Source organism: Amblyomma mixtum, chromosome 1, assembly GCF_055824585.1.
Source record: "Amblyomma mixtum isolate Tamu chromosome 1, ASM5582458v1, whole genome shotgun sequence".
NCBI classification, from domain to species: domain Eukaryota; kingdom Metazoa; phylum Arthropoda; class Arachnida; order Ixodida; family Ixodidae; genus Amblyomma; species Amblyomma mixtum.
In genome coordinates, this window is record NC_143012.1 from 305,687,162 (window position 1) to 305,704,589 (window position 17,428).

Consider the following 17,428-nt stretch of genomic DNA (forward strand, 5'->3'; position numbering starts at 1 on the left):
AGCTTTTGTGTCACGGCTATATATTGTATCGGCAGCCGCCGACGGCGCTCCACTGTGACACCTCACCGTATAAAGTCGTCGGCCTTAATTTCTTTTGTTCACTTTTTCTTTCTTCTTTTTGCGTTTTAGCCCCCGAAATTCCATCTTTCTGAGAGCTCGCATGACGTCAATTGTTTTCGAAGTGCCCGTAAAATCAAACGCGTACCGACATTCTGCAGCCGTCCGTGGCCATAAAACTCGGAGGTCGTCGATCGGGTTATGTGCGTTAACAATGCGGCGTGCAGGGATACTCCCATGATGACGGTCTCGCGGTGCACCTGCACGCTGGGAGGGGGTTTACGACGATGCTCGTTAAATTTTCTCTACAACCGCGCAGTCTTTCGTAAGCACCCGGTGTCACGAGCCAGTTTCTTGCTCCCCTGGGGACTCTGTCGCGCGATTTTGATCAGAATTTCCTGGAATGCATGGAAATAATGTCTCACGGAAGAAGTAGGAATGCGAATGCAATGTATTAAAACTGTAAAATTAGCGAAAAAAAAAATTGTGGCAGGGTTTTCATCATCATCATCAGTCTGACTACGCCCACTGCAAGGCAACCCTCTACCATGTCTCTCCTATTAAACCTGTCCTTTGCCTGCTGCGGCCACCGTATCCCCGCAAACTTCTCAATTTCATCCGCCCACCTAACTTTCTGCCGTCCTCTGCTACGCTTGCCTTCTCTTGGAATCCACTCCGTTACCATTAAGGACCACCGGTTATCTTGCCTTCACATTACATGCCCTGCACAAGCCCACTTCTGCCAAATATGTGAGTACCGGTAAGATACAGCTGTTGTGGACTTTTCTCTTGACGGGTATTGGCAAACTGCCATTCATGATCTGAGAGAACCTTGCATATGCGCTCCACCCCATTCCTATTCTAGTTATTTCCCTCTCATGATCCGGATCAGCTGTCACTACCTGCCCTAAATAGACATATTCTCTTACTACTTCCAGCACCGCGCCATCAATTCGAACCGCTGTTCTCTTGCTAGACTGTTGAATATTACTTTGGTTTTCTGCATGTTAATTTTTAGCTCCACCGTTCTGCTCTGCCTGTCTAACTCATTGATCATGCTTTGCAGTTCATGTTCTGAGTGACTTAGCAAGGCAATGTCATCAGCGAATCGCAGATTACTCAGGTATTCTACATTAACTCTTATCCTCAACTGTTCCCATTTCAGGCCCCGGAATATCTCTTGTAAACAGGCAGTGAATAGCATAGGCGAGATTGAGTCTCCTTGCCGGACACCTTTCCTTATTGGAATTTTTTTGATGACAGGAGGAAGCTACCGCGACGCCTTTTTTTCTTGTTGTTAAATTGTTTGGTTTGGTTTGGTTGATGGGGTTTAACGTCCCAAAGCGACTGAGGCTATGAGAGACGCCGTTGTGAAGGGCTCCGGAAATTTCGACCACCTGGGGTTCTTTAACGTGCACTGACATCGCACAGTACACGGGCCTCTAGAATTTCTCCTCCAAAGAAATTCCAGCCGCCGCGGCCGGGATCGAACCCGCGTCTTTCGGGTCAGCAGCCGAGCACCATAACCGCTGAGCCACCGCGGCGGCTGTTGTTAAATTGTTGTGAGGCCTTTGATTGTTACCAGACATTTAGTATGACCTTAAACTGCGTGCCGTTCATTTCAATTCATGCAAATTGTTTTCATTCGATTACACTGCTAGCACGATTTTTTTTTTAGGCCAAAACCTTAGACCAACAGCTTGCCGGGCCTGCAACCACTTTCATTAAGCAATTGCAGGTTAACAGTGCTTGAGATCCATCGAGCACTACCTAAGCACTAAGCACACCTAAGTTAAGCATGAAAGTTCTGTAAACGCACCACTGCCTTGGCAAATAATGTTTCGTGAAGTCAGAGCAGCCTCGTTTGGTAAAGTCAGCGAAGCGCTTCATACATGCGAGCTCACTTTAGCGTTATAAATTGCACATTTCCTGGCTCACGAAAGAGTTATCAGTGTTTCCTGTAGATGCGCACCACATTTATTTGCTGTGCTATATCGGCGGTGATCACGGGACAGCCTGCCGCGTATTCTTTCATCCCGAGGAACCAACAGCTGACGTCACAGAAGCAAGCGCACGTGTGGCTTCCTTTCCAGCCGGTTGCGAACAAGGTCAGTGGTTACCATGTAGGAGGCAACCACAGCATATATATATAAGAGACAGCTTAAGGAAACACGCATTGGAAAACACGGCGATTCTTGCACTCCCTGTTAGACGCTGCCAAAGAACACAAGAACCACCGCGATGGACGGCTCGGCTCGAGCCTGCTTGCTGTTCTGTATCATTGTCGCTGTAGGCGCGTCGGCGGCCCGGTTGCCGCTGTGTCCGTCAGAGCTCTGCCCAGAGTGCACCGACTGCCGCTCCGGTGTCGCCTCCCAGACAAGCTGCAAGGTTGTCTCTGGCCCGGACGCCGAAGGTTGCCTCTGTTGCGGGCCGAAAGGTGTGTATCGAATACTATCACGTGTTTTTCTACTTTAAGGTTTGATCTTATGTATATCAGCACTGACGTTCGGACTGTTTGCCACGAATCAACAATGTGCACAACAGCGAAACGAAACACAAGGACGAAGCAAGCAAGAAGGAGATGCAACAAGGTTTTGTGTCGTCTGTTTCTTGATGTGCACATGTCCTCGTGTCTTGTGCAGTTGAAAGCCGCCGCGGTGGCTCAGTGGTAGCGGTGCTCGGCTGGTGACCCGAAAGTGCTGTTGCACGCATTGTGGTTTTTATGTGACCTCAGTAGCAAGACGTGTATGTGTGTGGAAGGTGCCGCAAATATTCAAACGCACCCCGTCGCTCTGAAAAAACCCTTTGCCGATCTTGAACAGGATTGGTTTGTGCGCTCAGCTCGAACGGACAGTCGTGTGCAAGTCCAAACGAATCTATACATGGAAGAACACTGTGTATAGGGATATGACTACTGTAACGCACTACCCGCTTATAATTGGGACATATGTGCGCCCATATGCTCCGTATATAGTGCAGTACTTACGTGTCCACGTATGACGCATCACGGCTCCGATTTTCTGTTAGGATGCGTATAATATCATGTAGATAGCTGCACCGTGTTGTGGCTAATGTCTTTAAACGCGCAAAATCACCAGCCAGTAATCAGTTAATCAATCCAGCATATGGTCGCGTTGATATGCATGCACAAAAAAGAAAAAAAAATGCCCGTCTTGCATCAGGCAGTGGCCAGTGAACGAAGATAATGGCTGTGTTCGATATGGTTCGGTGATACAGAGTGTAGGTCTACTTCAAAGCGGATACTACAGCCAGACAACTGCACGCACCAGTTAAAAATTAGCACGTTTCAAACGACAATTTACTAATCGCAAATTTAAACAAACGATTGCTTATCTCTGGTATGTAACACCACGCATATACACCTTTAGCAGCCCACAGTCGCGCCTCTCATAGGGAGGCAGGGTGAATTAAGATAAGACGACAGCGCAGCCATTGCTGTCTTTAACTGAAGAGGTTCTAGAATTCCATGAATTTAAAAGAACCGAAGGTGTAAAACATGCAGGTAGAGCCCGCGAAATAGTTTTGCGCTAGCATTTGAAATGGCGGCTTAATCCCCGAATAAAGCGGCATCGGCGATCAGGCTTCTCTGCAGTGCACAGCGACGGGCAAATGCCCCGATAATTACGTCACGTACGACGGCGATACGTTTCCAGTGAAGAAAAAGTTGTTTTATGGAACAAAACCAAGGCCATCGAAGGTGAGCTCACGAAGCATTGTTAGGCGGAATCGGACAACGCAAAACGACATGCAGGCAAATGCAGCGGGAATCTGAAATTACAACATTGACGTCACTGCGAGTTTCTCCGCACTTTTCCAACGCTGTGAGGAGAAGCCTGAACATCGTCAAGCTTTTAGTCGACGATTACGTCACAATTTTAAACGCTAGTGCAAAACTCTTTTGCATGCTTTGCCTAGAAGATTCATAGATTAAAATTTTTAATAGCCTGTAATTATCTTAAAACCATTTCAGCTTCCCTTTAACTAAGACGTATTTCTATGATATACGGGGTTATGGGTTTATGGTGATTTAACGTCCCAAAGCGACTCAGGCTATGAGGGACGTCGTAGTGAAGGGCTCCTGGGGTTCTTTTACATGCGCTGACATCGCGCAGTACACGGGCCTCTAGAATTTCGCCTCCGCCAAAATTCGACCGCCGCGACTGGGATCGCACCAACGTCTTTCGGGTCAGCAGCCGAGCACCAAAACCACCGAGCCATCGCGGAGGCGATTTATGTTATATGCAGCTTAAGTAATTTTTCGCTGATTTCTATTTCTGCAACACAAATAGCATACGAGTTAGTATAGAGGCACGTACGCACCGCTTTCGACATTACATTATACCAATTACGATCGGCCTACGGCGGCAGTGCAATTCAATCGCATCCGCATCAGGAGATCGATCGAACACTGCTCTCGCCAGTGGTCATCGGAACTGCGCTAGCGTGTGGCGCGACTGTCCTTGGAAGAGCTCCCGTCATCACCACGATCACTTTCCTTGTCGTTAATCTTCGTATGGGCGTTGAAAAGCGGCACGACAGGCAGTCTGAACGCTTCCTACGGTTTATGTCACCCACATATCGCTGGCTTGAAACGGATTAAAACACCCCACGTGTTTTAATTCGTTCGCATGCGTTGATACTTGCACCGAGACCCGGCTGTGCTTTAATAACGCTAATACTGACGCAATAGCATTAAGGGCCCCTTAAAGCGGGAAACCCGCCGTGGCGCCATAACTCAAAATTCCTCATTGGTCGAGAGGGTCGTGACGACAGAGTCATCTCAATATCGATTAAAATAAAAATTCATTGATAAAGTGTAGGACTCAAACTTCTGCCCCTTGAATGGATCGCGAGCAGTACACACTACCTCTACACATACCAAGGAACGTTCGCTCAGAGAGGTATCGTTAAAGCACTTCGCCTCATACATTGTGTAGATTACAGTGCAGCAACGCGTAGTTAATTAGTGTCGCTGATTAGTGCCACTAATTAATGTCATCCTCTAACGCTATCGCGCAGCCGCCGTGGTGGCTCAGTGGTTATGGTGCTCGGCTGCTGACTCGAAAGATGAGGGGTCGATCCTGGCAGCGGCGCTCGCACTTCGGTGGGGGCGAAATGTTAGAGGCCCGTGTATTGTGAGGTGTCAGTGCACGTGAAAAAAAAATGGCTGAGGCTTAGCTTAGGTTAAGCCTAGTCAGATGCGAAGCATATTGTCGCCGAGTTGCATATCGAGCACGCCGCTTGGCTAGACGTTCTTCACGCTCTTCATCAGTCTGTGTAGCACGCCGCAACTTTTGCTTCTCATTCCAACGAGCAGCCCTGTCTCCAGGAGGCATCTCTATCCCGTGTACGTCTAGCAGAGGCAGGCGCACCCCTTGTATACCGCCGCTCCAGCATCACGTGTTCACTACAGCGCACCTAGCGGCAGAAGCAGGAAACACATTGGTCGCGACGCCTCACGCGACGGCGCGAGCTGGGCCCCCGTTTCTCATCTGCTGTGACGTCACGCACCACGTGGTCACCCTTGGTCACGACGCCTCGCGCGACGGCGCGAGTTGGGCCCCCGTTTTTCATCTGCTGTGACGTCACGCATCACGTGGTATGACATGGAGGTCACGAAAGGTCAATGGTAACGACACCGCCGCGCTCGAGGAGCTGGGTTGGGCTATTTTAGTATGCTTCGCATAAAAAACAACAAAAAAACAGGGGGCTGAAATGATCCACAGCCCTCCACTACGGCATCCCTCATAGCCTGAGTCACTTTGGGACGTTAAACTCGATAGAAACTAGCCATCTAGCGCTTTTGCGTAACGCTGTTAAGATGAATGTGTCTCCCCAAGAAAGTTGTCTGTTTCGATTCTTGTACCACGGCGTCAGAAATGCATAAGGTACTAGCGAAAAGTAATTTTTTCCTCGGTTTGTTTTCGTCGAAGTTGGGGAGCAGCGTTGACGTTACTAAATGGCAGGAAATGGACCTCGCAACGAAATTGGGAGTTTTATTACAGTTGCTGCGCAGTGGTAGCAGCTGGACTAGTGTGCTTCATGTGATCAACCTACCCGCGGACACGGAACCAGTAATGGAAGTACATCCGTATCGCCGAGAAAAGCTGGCCACGCAGAGGTTCGTCTCTGGCATCCTTTTGATCCTTGCGGCCGATACGGAACACATTGGCCTGACACGCGAACGTCCTATATGCCTTTGCAGTCAGGCGCACACACATATATATATATTCTTGAAAAAGACCAGTCCCTGGTCGAAACGTTGAATAAATCTGTTAAGTTTTTCAATGTGACTTCCCCAACTTATTATATTTTTAATCAGTTGCCTTGAAGATTTTGTTATCCCTTATATATATATATATATATATATATATATATATATGACAGAAGCCAACAGCCACAGAAACCAAGGGGCACAGGGGATTTTTATTTATTTATTTATTTTGTGGTGTTGATCAATTTAGAATATTACTGAATATGTTATCGCTTAAAGAAAATTGATTAGAAAAGCAGAAGAAAAAACAACCACATGCCGCCGGTGGGATCCGAACCCACGACCTCCGAATTACGCGTCCGGTGCTCTACCTCTGAGCTACGGCGACGGCTGTCAAATCTTCTGCTTTCGGGGGTATTTATGTTTACAAGTAACCTAACCTTGAGAGTGTTCATCAGCGCCACCCACGTTCATAAGCGGCGGACGTAGAACGTCCTGAGTTACCGCAGAGTGTGACGTAGAACGTCATCGAACGGAGAGGGTGGAAGCTGCGTGAGAACCCTCTTATGCCTCCTATGGCATCAAGGCTGCCAGAACCGAGGCCCTCGCTAAGCAATTAAGCAAACAAGGGAAGGGAAATGAGGGGCTCGTTATAAATATGACAGAAGCCAACAGCCACAGAAACCAAGGGGCACAGGGGATTTTTATTTATTTATTTATTTTGTGGTGTTGATCAATTTAGAATATTACTGAATATGTTATCGCTTAAAGAAAATTGATTAGAAAAGCAGAAGAAAAAACAACCACATGCCGCCGGTGGGATCCGAACCCACGACCTCCGAATTACGCGTCCGGTGCTCTACCTCTGAGCTACGGCGACGGCTGTCAAATCTTCTGCTTTCGGGGGTATTTATGTTTACAAGTAACCTAACCTTGAGAGTGTTCATCAGCGCCACCCACGTTCATAAGCGGCGGACGTAGAACGTCCTGAGTTACCGCAGAGTGTGACGTAGAACGTCATCGAACGGAGAGGGTGGAAGCTGCGTCCGCCGCTTATGAACGTGGGTGGCGCTGATGAACACTCTCAAGGTTAGGTTACTTGTAAACATAAATACCCCCGAAAGCAGAAGATTTGACAGCCGTCGCCGTAGCTCAGAGGTAGAGCACCGGACGCGTAATTCGGAGGTCGTGGGTTCGGATCCCACCGGCGGCATGTGGTTGTTTTTTCTTCTGCTTTTCTAATCAATTTTCTTTAAGCGATAACATATTCAGTAATATTCTAAATTGATCAACACCACAAAATAAATAAATAAATAAAAATCCCCTGTGCCCCTTGGTTTCTGTGGCTGTTGGCTTCTGTCATATTTATAACGAGCCCCTCATTTCCCTTCCCTTGTTTATATATATATATATATATATATATATATATATATATATATATATATATATATATATATATATATATATATATATATATATATATATATATATATATATATATATATATATATATATATATATCTATTACAGCGCCAAAACATGGGCGTATAGAAGGAGCTAGACCAACTGGCCTACACATCTACCCTCCTAAGTTATGGGCGTATAGACCCGCCGAGCCGAAGTCTTTTCAGTGCTCGTGGCCGGTGTGATTACGGGAAACGGCAACGTGTTTTCGTTCCCGTGTTTTCTGGCATCGCACGTGTTGCTTCACAGTGAGGGAGGTCAGTACTTCGTTGCTGGTGAGTGCACACAAGAGGAACCTATCAGTGAGAACTGAAGAGATACGTGCGCACTATGTTATGGCTATCATCAACAAATGAAACATTATAGAGTTAAAAGTACAAATGTAAGGTTTTCGTTCACTGGCGGTCAGTGATGGCATGGCTGGTGTTCACATATTTCATTTCGATGAAATGAAACGCTCATCGCACATCGTAAGAGAAAAGCGATCGCACCGTTCGTTAATCTGCATCGATTAACATCGATTTTGTGTCCTCATCTCATTCGTTGCTTGTCCTTTTCATTTGTACGCATCAGTCTGCAATATGCAAATGCACGGGGCACGTGAGCGTAAGGTGCATTGCATACAGAGTGCGTGGAACGCGTCATATTGGAAACTGTTCGCATATAGCGCCGCGCAGCCGTCACTCCCTGCATCAGTTTGCTTACCAGGACTCCGTATATATCGTCCTTTCTTGGCGGGGAAACCATTAGTCGAGGGCCTTTCCGCACCTGCGGCCGTGTCAACACTTCGTAACTTTTGGCGATAGCGTAAATGCTACCGTCCTGCAGAAAATCCGGCGTTGTCGGCATTGTGAGAGAAATTTCCGGAGAAGCAACCATTGGTGGGCCACCTAGGACACGTGACCTTGTGGCGTCATCGTAACCTGCAAGCCGGATTGTGAACAAACTTGCCACCGTGGCAGGTGGCAGTTAAATTAATGACTGGTAGCGAGGGGTTGCTCGGGAAAAGCAACCTGGATCGCACAAGCCCCATCCTATGGCAGCACCTGCCACTGCAGGGCAGTGGCGCATCAGTTAACCGCTGCACCACTGCGCCAGGAGTGGTTTGAGGACTCCCAGGAATCTATGTGTGTAAACAAGAGAATGAAAAATTCCGCATGTATGGGCATTAAGCCAATATCTTGACATCCGGCGGGAGACTGAATAATTCATTTTTTCATGCATTTTTTTTTTCAATGCGCATTAGATACCAGGCGGGACCTAAATGCGCCGTTGGTCATAAAATTCGCCCATTGGCTAAAGGAAAGCGACGTCACCAGACCGGAAGTGGAAAAGGCATCAAGGCAGATTTCAAGGCAGAGTTTGCCTTGAAATCAAGCCCCCCTCCCCGGGAGTAATCTCGATCGGCGGCTGCTAAAATCATTCTCTCCGAATGATGCGAGGCGCAAACTTTGTGTAAGAGCAAAAACAAATTGTAATAAATAAGAGAACCTAGCAAGGCGCATCAAGCAATTTTTTTTTTTGTTTAGCTACCTAGGGAAGAAGTTTCTTCAGCCTTAAGTAGAGTTTCAGTGAACACGAAATGGGCCGTGCCGGCTAAACATCTAGTTAATTCGATTACGCGTTGAAAAGTTAGGCGGCAGCAAGTACAAAAATGTCGCGTTTCCCCCCACTCTCCATTAACGCTTCAATATAGCGGCTCGACAAATATGAGCCACTTCGTGAATTGTTCACGTTAACTACCAAAAACTGTCAACCTAACGAAGCGCGCGCCGTTGAACATCAGGAACACACGAATCGAGTATCTTAGTATGTCAGACAACACATCGTTAATTCATTTGTTTTTATTTTTTTGGCGAGGATGCAGCAAGCAAGAAGGCAACAGCCAGAGGCTAGAGGCGGCTTCCGTTTCTTGTAGCGCCCAGACTACATCATGTGTCGCGACTCCCCCGCGCGTTTGCAAGGACCGTTCGAGACACGTCCGTGCTAGCAGATGCGCGCATCGGTGGGCCTATATCGCACCAGTTACGTGGGTGGGGGGCATTAGGCATGCATCACAGTGCAGGTTGCGAAGCAGGGTTACGAAACAGCCAGCGCGCGGAGACTGCACGCCATCTTGTGCAGAAAAAAAAAAGAGTTCTTGGAGACGTGCTGGCGAAAGCAATGGCGTGATCAGATCTCTCCGAGTCCCACCTTTCGCTTTCTCTTTATACTTTTGCTTTGCTACACTGCGTTCACTGTGAAGCAAGTGCGCCAGCAGGATAATCGCCTAAGTCGTTTTCTCCTCATGGGACAAAGTGATACGGATATTTTTGTATACCTGTGATAAAAAAAAAAAAGTTGCCCAAATCCACGCAAGCGACCTGACGCAAAAAAAAAAAGGACATTCAAAGCGTCCTTTTGTTTAAGCGCTGCAGAATTTCGACTTTGTAAAACGAGAACGAACTGAGTTTCTTGTCTCTCCTTGTTTCTGAGGTACGCGAATTGTTCCTTATGCGCATTGCTTGTGCCTTCTTAGAGAGAACCTTTGCGGATCGATACGGACCAGTTATTTTTGGCATGGTATAGGGTTCCGTGCTCTGATCTTGAGACGACTGCATCGAAGCCGAACGGCAAATTGAAACATCACGCTAGATATGCGGAGTTTATATTTGCCTTTCTATTCGTTCTTGCCTGGACGAAATGAATAGCTTGTTGTGCTGTGAAATCAACGAAGCTCAAAAGATATCATATTTCATCCGCCTATTTTCAGCGTGAAAGAGATGCGTTATTTCTCTCTCGATATTCGTAGCGAAGCTGTTTTTCCGCGCAGTTTGTTCCAAGACGAACAAATACGCATGATCATATAATTTTTTCCGAACGACAAGAGCAGATTAAGAATGTTGGACAGAACTGTTACTTATGCTTGCTGTGCGGTGAGTTAAAGCCTTAGGTAAACAACGAGTATGTAAGGAAGCAAACTCAAGCAACAACTCACTGACGGCTTTAAATGTTTTCTTCTTAAGTAATTTTTTTTAAATTTTTCTATACTAGAATTCTATCTAACGACGGGGGCTCTGCTGTGGATTGCACAAAACGCGCAGCGAAATTGAAGAAACGGCAATTCCGGCAGAATCACTCAGGAAGGATAAGCCGAACTAACAATGACTTCATCATTATAAAATAGGAGATAATACTTAATATCCTCTTTCTTACGACCAACTCTGTCGATAAAACTTGTTATTAGTGCCGCCAAGAGGCCTGCACAAGGTTTCGAATTAATTTGGCGGTACCTGCGCTGTTCTTAGCGTAGCGGTAATGAGGCCGCTGGGGATTAATTTCCAAAACTGCTCGTTCGCTAACAATGTGCTTCCTTGCAAAAGACAGCTGTAAGACCGTGGAATTATTTTCCCCTAATTGAAAACATGGCTGTTACTTTCCGCTCCCCGCTTTCCGTAGATGTTTCAGCCCTTAACAAGCAATTCACTTACATAACTCTATTTCTTAGATCGAAAACACTTAATGTTCTCCCTATCACAAACATATGAAAACTAACCAAAAGCGTTTTTTCAAAACCTTCATTTTCTCTTTCAGATCTTTCCCCTTGTAGCTACCGCCCTCATTTTGTCGCCCTAAATGTAACAGCGTGGCTTAAGGGTCAAATATAAACGTAGCAATGGCTTCGCTTCATTTGACACATTCTTTGCGTCGTATGTGTGCCACCGATAAACTAACCGGCGGCATATTCGGGTCCTGGTGCGAAATGATGGTCGCATGAATTATTTGCTTATCCGCTGGTGGTTTGTCGCACAACCACAGAAAAACTCTTCAGCCCGTAATCGATGCTCTGATTGCATTTGACATCGTGGGGAGAGTGCGTGAGTTCCTTGGCGGCAGAAAGGGTCGGTTTCATTAGCTTTTAACTTCTTAGTGGACTATCGACTTGTGCAATAATGCCATTCATACATGCCGCCTTAATCATTTCGTTGCGTAGCTGGAAAGACAATGTGCTGACCATGACTTCAGAAGCTAAATCACCAGTTTCAGCTTAGTTTTTCTTTAAGCAAGATGTTATTTAACGGTTTGGTGTCTGAATTTCAGCAAATATAGAGTAATTATGGCAGCAACCTGAACCTGGGACCTGCTGACGAACTTTTAAACTGAAAAGAAAGTATGAAAACGAGTTGAATGTGTGTGTAAACTACTTCTGAACTCTTCTATTTTGCAAATTCTTCACTTATTCATCTTTATTCCGGTGGTTCAGAGCCTCAAAGCTTCAAAAACATGCATCCTGGTCTCGTGATGTGGTCGTGCGTGTAATACAACTTCGCTTCTGCAGCCTTTGTTTTGTATTACAGCTGCTCGGAGGAGTGGAATGGATCGCCCAAAGGGAACTGGAGCTGCGATATCTCGAGCAGTAGCTGAATCTAATGCTGGGTGGCGGGTTTCCGCATTACGGGCGCTTCTTGTTGGGGATGCCCGTTCCTTCTGCGTTTTTTTATGAGTCGTTTTGGTTTTTGTTACACAGGCGTTGGCGCTGGAAGAGCGAGTGCTTTGACCACTCTGCCGCAGATCCCCAGGCGTCCGCGCCCGGCCTGCGGCTTGGTCTGCCCGGGAAGAATCGACTTCGCCACTTGCACCTGCATCTCTTCGCTGCTGGACTGAAGACTATTGCTTTCTCGGATATGTTCTTGCTGCAGAGCCGGCACATATCGACCGCATTCCATCTGTGCAAGCCTGTTATGCAATTCGGCGCGAGTTGCACTTTGTGGATGGTTCTGGGTGTTACAAATCTCCTTGGATTTAATAATATGAAAGAAGAAAATTGTTCCTCTAAAATACATCAGCCTTGTGAAGAGGCCTAAAGCCACTGTTCTTGTCTTTCTCAGTACCCTTCATAGAAACTTCCAAGCTCGGCAGATAGACTAGAAAGACTGAGCAGGCCTTTTGTCGAACAGAAAATAGGCCAGAGAAAGGAAATTTTGTCTTCACATGACACAGGTATGAACACATCTACCGAGACATTTGTCAGTTACTACTGAATAACCGTTTCATTTATTTCGGTGACTTCGCTCACGACAGCGCTGCGTTGACAATACAATCATCACCATAGTTACCACCATAATAAAACATGTTACATGCAATCGCTTGCATAATTCCTCTTGCGCCATAAAACCAAATGCAGCACAACACACGCTTACATAGTTAAGAGCATAAACACGCATATATCGTGCCACCTGTATGCGGAGTTGTAATGAATTCTTGGCGTCTAAATAAAATGAAAACAAGGCATATAGAAGGAGGTGTATTCGTCGCACGAAAGCAACATGCTCAGCTTCGAGTTTAAGCGTCACATTCTAACCGTCACATCTTGGGAAGGGGAAAAGCAACTAATTCGCCTTCCAGGGTATGAAAGCTTCTAGTTTTATCTCGATCTGAAACATACAAGAGGGTTTAACTCTGTCGACATCAACACTTCCGATTCATTATACCTTAGAATTCTGAACAAAGCGGTATACATAACTACACCCGCACCACGAAAACAAAACGTTCCCTGCTTCCTTTTCTTAAAAACAGCCAATTGCGTTGGAAGTGCTGTAGCACAAGACAACTGGGAAAAAATAATCGGGCTACCGAAGTGTGCATCAATTTTAACCGGTGTTTGTCTGTGTAGCTACAGGTAAAATCATAAATGAGAACATTGAAAACAGCATAACTTATACTTTATACTCGCAGCACCACATTACAAAAACGCAATCGAGCCCTGATAAGGAAGCATCATACACAATATAGAAAAAACTGGAACAGAAGGACGCATGATAAGATTCTGCTGGGTCCCATACCAGATCAGGATAGATGGTGACGAGAGAGCCGATTTATGTGCTCACATGTGGGCTGACGTCGTATACAAGTGGAGACGAACACGGTTTAATTAAAGTAATTCGAATACTATTAGAGCCTGCGACACCTACAAGTGCAAGGCAAGCCGCGGACGGCCTCAGTCCAATGGTTTAAATCTTTGGGTAAGCCACAGACTTCCATGCAGCCTTCCTCCTTTCGGAAGGAATTCAGAAGCACTGCGACTTTTCAAAAGCCAGAGACTTTTGCAAAGAGAAACGTGTGCAAACTGTTGACGCTAATTTGTTTTTGTTGTCTGCTTTTCATCTTCACGAAAGAGATGGACAGTACGGATGGAACTTTTATTTTCTCTCTTTCTTCTTTCCTTTCTCTCTCTCTCTCTCTCATACAGACAACGCATTGACGAGTTGGAAACTGCTTTATGTCTGCAGACAACAAACAGCTGTTAATAGTGTTGAAAATGCTCATACGTTTAGTGTTACTCTCAATACTAGTATCATTATTTATTATTAACCACGTAGATCCTTCTCTTACTGTCAGCGGACCATCGGCTGTACTCATGTTCTACACAGACCTGTTTCGGTTTCAAGATAGGCCTATTGGATTAATCTGTGAACAGAGAAACTAATCAAAACGAATACCCTCTGTGGACCAGAAAAGCATCCTCCCGGTGCCTGACCCTGTCGGCGTATAAACGACAGATGACTCGTCGTTCATCTCTCAGCCGTAAAGAACCAGAACCAGCCGCTGAAACGAATGACAAAGCGAAATAAAGCGGTAGACAGCGTGGCCACCAAGCAGCTGTCAGCAAGCCAGTTACGTCGGTAAATAAAGCGGGAGTGAAATGCGATCGAGACAAGCGTAAACAGTGAAAGTGCAGCAGGCAATCGTGGCTCTTGCACCGAGACCGCAGGGCAGCAATTACTTGACACGGGAACCGAGTGCAAACAGACCGCAGCAATTCAGACCCTTTGAGAAGCAGTACGCGTTGTTGATACAATGAAGTTGAGCACCGGGACAGTGAAAAGCATCCCGCTTGCGGTATGTGGGAGAGGCGAAGACAAATAACGTCGACCGTCCCACAGGCAGCACATCCCGTTTGTTCGTCGAGGTCGATCCACTTGTACGGTCATGGACCACGCCAGGTTTTGTTTTTAGCAAGCCGAAAGAAAAATAGGATGAGGGCCTTTCCATCTAAGAGACGGCACTGCCTTCAGATGGGCAGACGAAGGCAGCTTAAATACGGTCAGCGATAACAGATCTGTCGATGGCCGCGATTAGAGCAGGCATATTTAGTTCCTCGCTTCTGTCCGTGAGGGTCCTTTCGCCAGTGACACACGTCTGAAATGTGACGATGCTGGAGACCCAACCGTCCGCGATTCGCTCGGCATTACGGGTGAAGCCGTGGGCGCATGTTCTTTTGAGCGTCAGGTTTCGTCAACACGTTTCTCAAATACGTCCAAGGAAAGGGCATAGGCGTGTACTTGAGATCCAGATGACCCAGCCTCGCACAATCACTTAACCTTCCTTTTAATGCCTGGCGCCAGGGGTCAAGGTATAGTCGCAACAGGTACCAAAGCGAAAATCAATCACCCCAATGCGGCGCGGATCTGCTGGAACAGAAGAGAATAAGCTGCTTTCGCAGCGTCATAAGCTGCAGCGAGCTGCTTGCCTGGGATGGGGCGGAGCTAAGATGGAATTTAGGAGAGCATGGGTGTGATGTCCGAATGGGCTAGAGGGGAAATCTCTGTATTCTTGTCGTGAAGATGTGCGTGTTTTTGCGTTGGATGAGGAGGAGGAGGAGGAATATGAGGAGGAAAGGTCTGAGTAAAGAAAATCTGGCGCTATTATGCAATTCTGTGTGGACACCTGAATCGCGCTGTAAGGAAACGATACAAAGAGGGAAAGAGGAAAGAGAGAAACATGCGCAGATACATACTACGCACGGTGCAGGGCACGTGTGGATCTAACGCACTTCTCGGAATCGCACAGAGTATCAACTGCGCATAAACCTGCGCACTGAAGATGCCCCTGAATCACAAAGGGATACTCTTGAGGCATGGATGATGCAATGTGCGCATTGCTTGTGAGGTACTTTGCCGGATTCTCTGAGATTATAGGCGTCTGACTAAATGACAGGGAGACCATAATGTTTTCCTCCGATCAACGAAGCACGGGAGTTCTATGTTTATCCTCTCCGTAGGGGCCAATTCAGTTTTCACGTGCTAAGTTTCGGTGGGAATCAGTGAGCATATAATCGTTCCTAGAGAAGTGAGCTCAGATGTTTTTGGGGAAGAGAATGATCTATAGGATTGCTCACAAGATTCTTGGCTATCAACTCGTATAGTGCGTCTGGTGTTGCCTGTGTTCGTGACGTTACCTCACCTGAAATAGCCGATATCTTCGTAAAAGTTTGATATCGGTGAGGATGTGAGACTTGGTTATACCGTTGCGATTGGAGTGTGTTCGGGTTGAAAGTTAACCCCTGTATAATGTTCGTTGACGTTGGGTGGCTCGTTCACTCACCTACCTTAACTGCCGGACTGCTGCTGTTCCCTTCCCTCTCCCTTGGTGTGTGACGTAGTGCGTGTTCGACGGTCTCCTCATATTCTCAAAAGGACACTGAGGACAGCTCTATCCTACTATTGTGCTCCGTAAAAATCGATTATCCTGGATTTTTCTGGCTAAGCTCGCGTTTATCCTGCAGCGAAAGACGCACTTAGTATCGAGAAGACTGGATTTAAAAATCTTCCTGGATTTAAAATTTGTGACGTCCTTACCGAAAAGGACGGTTGCAACCGTTTTGTAGTGGATGGTAGTGTTGCCTAGCCTCTGAGATCCGGGCCAGAAATCGGCGTCGACGCACGCATTTTACTTGCGAAATCGCCCGGTGATGGTGAGACCTGTACTTCGGTGTTGGGTCTTTTCCAGTTTAAACAAGCTCGTTTTGTTTCTCTGTGATTAGAACAGGGTACCATATCGATACAGATCGGCTTTTAGTCGTCTTCAGTGTCCTTTTAATGATTCTTTGAGTAGGCACTGCTTCTAATGATTCGAGGTTCTTTGCTTTCTCAAGAGGTCCCCTGATGTGAAAACAAATAAGTTTTTACTTCACAGTCCTTGCGTGGTTACCAAGGCACCCATGTTTCAAAATTAAAGAGGAAAAAGCTAAGCGTCGCGCATATGTAGATGAAAAATTCATTCGCTGTCAACTCGCAATGCATGTGCGAGAAACTACAAGACAAAAATGAAAAGAAAATTCGTTTTTATAAGCTTCTTACTCCAAATGGCATGAAAGAAAAGAATCAAGAAGCAAGGCAGAATGAATACATTCCTCTTTTCTACCAATTCCGTTTCGCCACATTTAAAATTCTTAAGAACAGCCTTGAGAGCTTTTCCACGAAAATGAGCGACTCGACTAGAATGCAACTAGCTGAAACCGAAGAACGGTCTTGGGAGGCAGCTCAGATTTCAAATGTTGGCTTGACGTTCGAGGCACTTTCGATAAAAAAAAAAGAAATCGATTGGACAAGGATTGTTTCTTTCTGCACTCAACAAAAGTAATAACAGGTGTTCGTTTTAAGTGAAAGCGTTGCCAGTGAAAGAAAGGTCCGCACGTGCAACACAAGGCGCAGTTGCATGTAATAAATTTTCAGAGCTGTTGCACTCGTCACAGCATACAGCTGCATTTCTGTCAGCAATAAAGAGTTTTGTCCGTGCGCTCATTCGACGACATGCTCCCCTCCGTGGGAAAGAATAATAATTCGATACCGGCAACTGTGAGATAAGAATTAGACGGCAGAAGAGAGGGAACCATCGGGTCGACCTATCGAG

General features: G+C 46.3%; 1 protein-coding gene across 1 annotated transcript; it reads left to right on the forward strand.

Moving 5' to 3' along the window:
- Positions 1–2,226: 2,226 nt before the first annotated feature.
- Positions 2,227–12,605, forward strand: LOC149372297 (uncharacterized). Its single transcript, XM_089586040.1, has 2 exons — positions 2,227–2,494; positions 12,264–12,605. Exons 1-2 carry the CDS (start codon positions 2,299–2,301, stop codon positions 12,398–12,400), a joined length of 333 nt encoding a protein of 110 aa, XP_089442166.1. The 5' UTR covers positions 2,227–2,298; the 3' UTR covers positions 12,401–12,605.
- Positions 12,606–17,428: the final 4,823 nt, after the last annotated feature.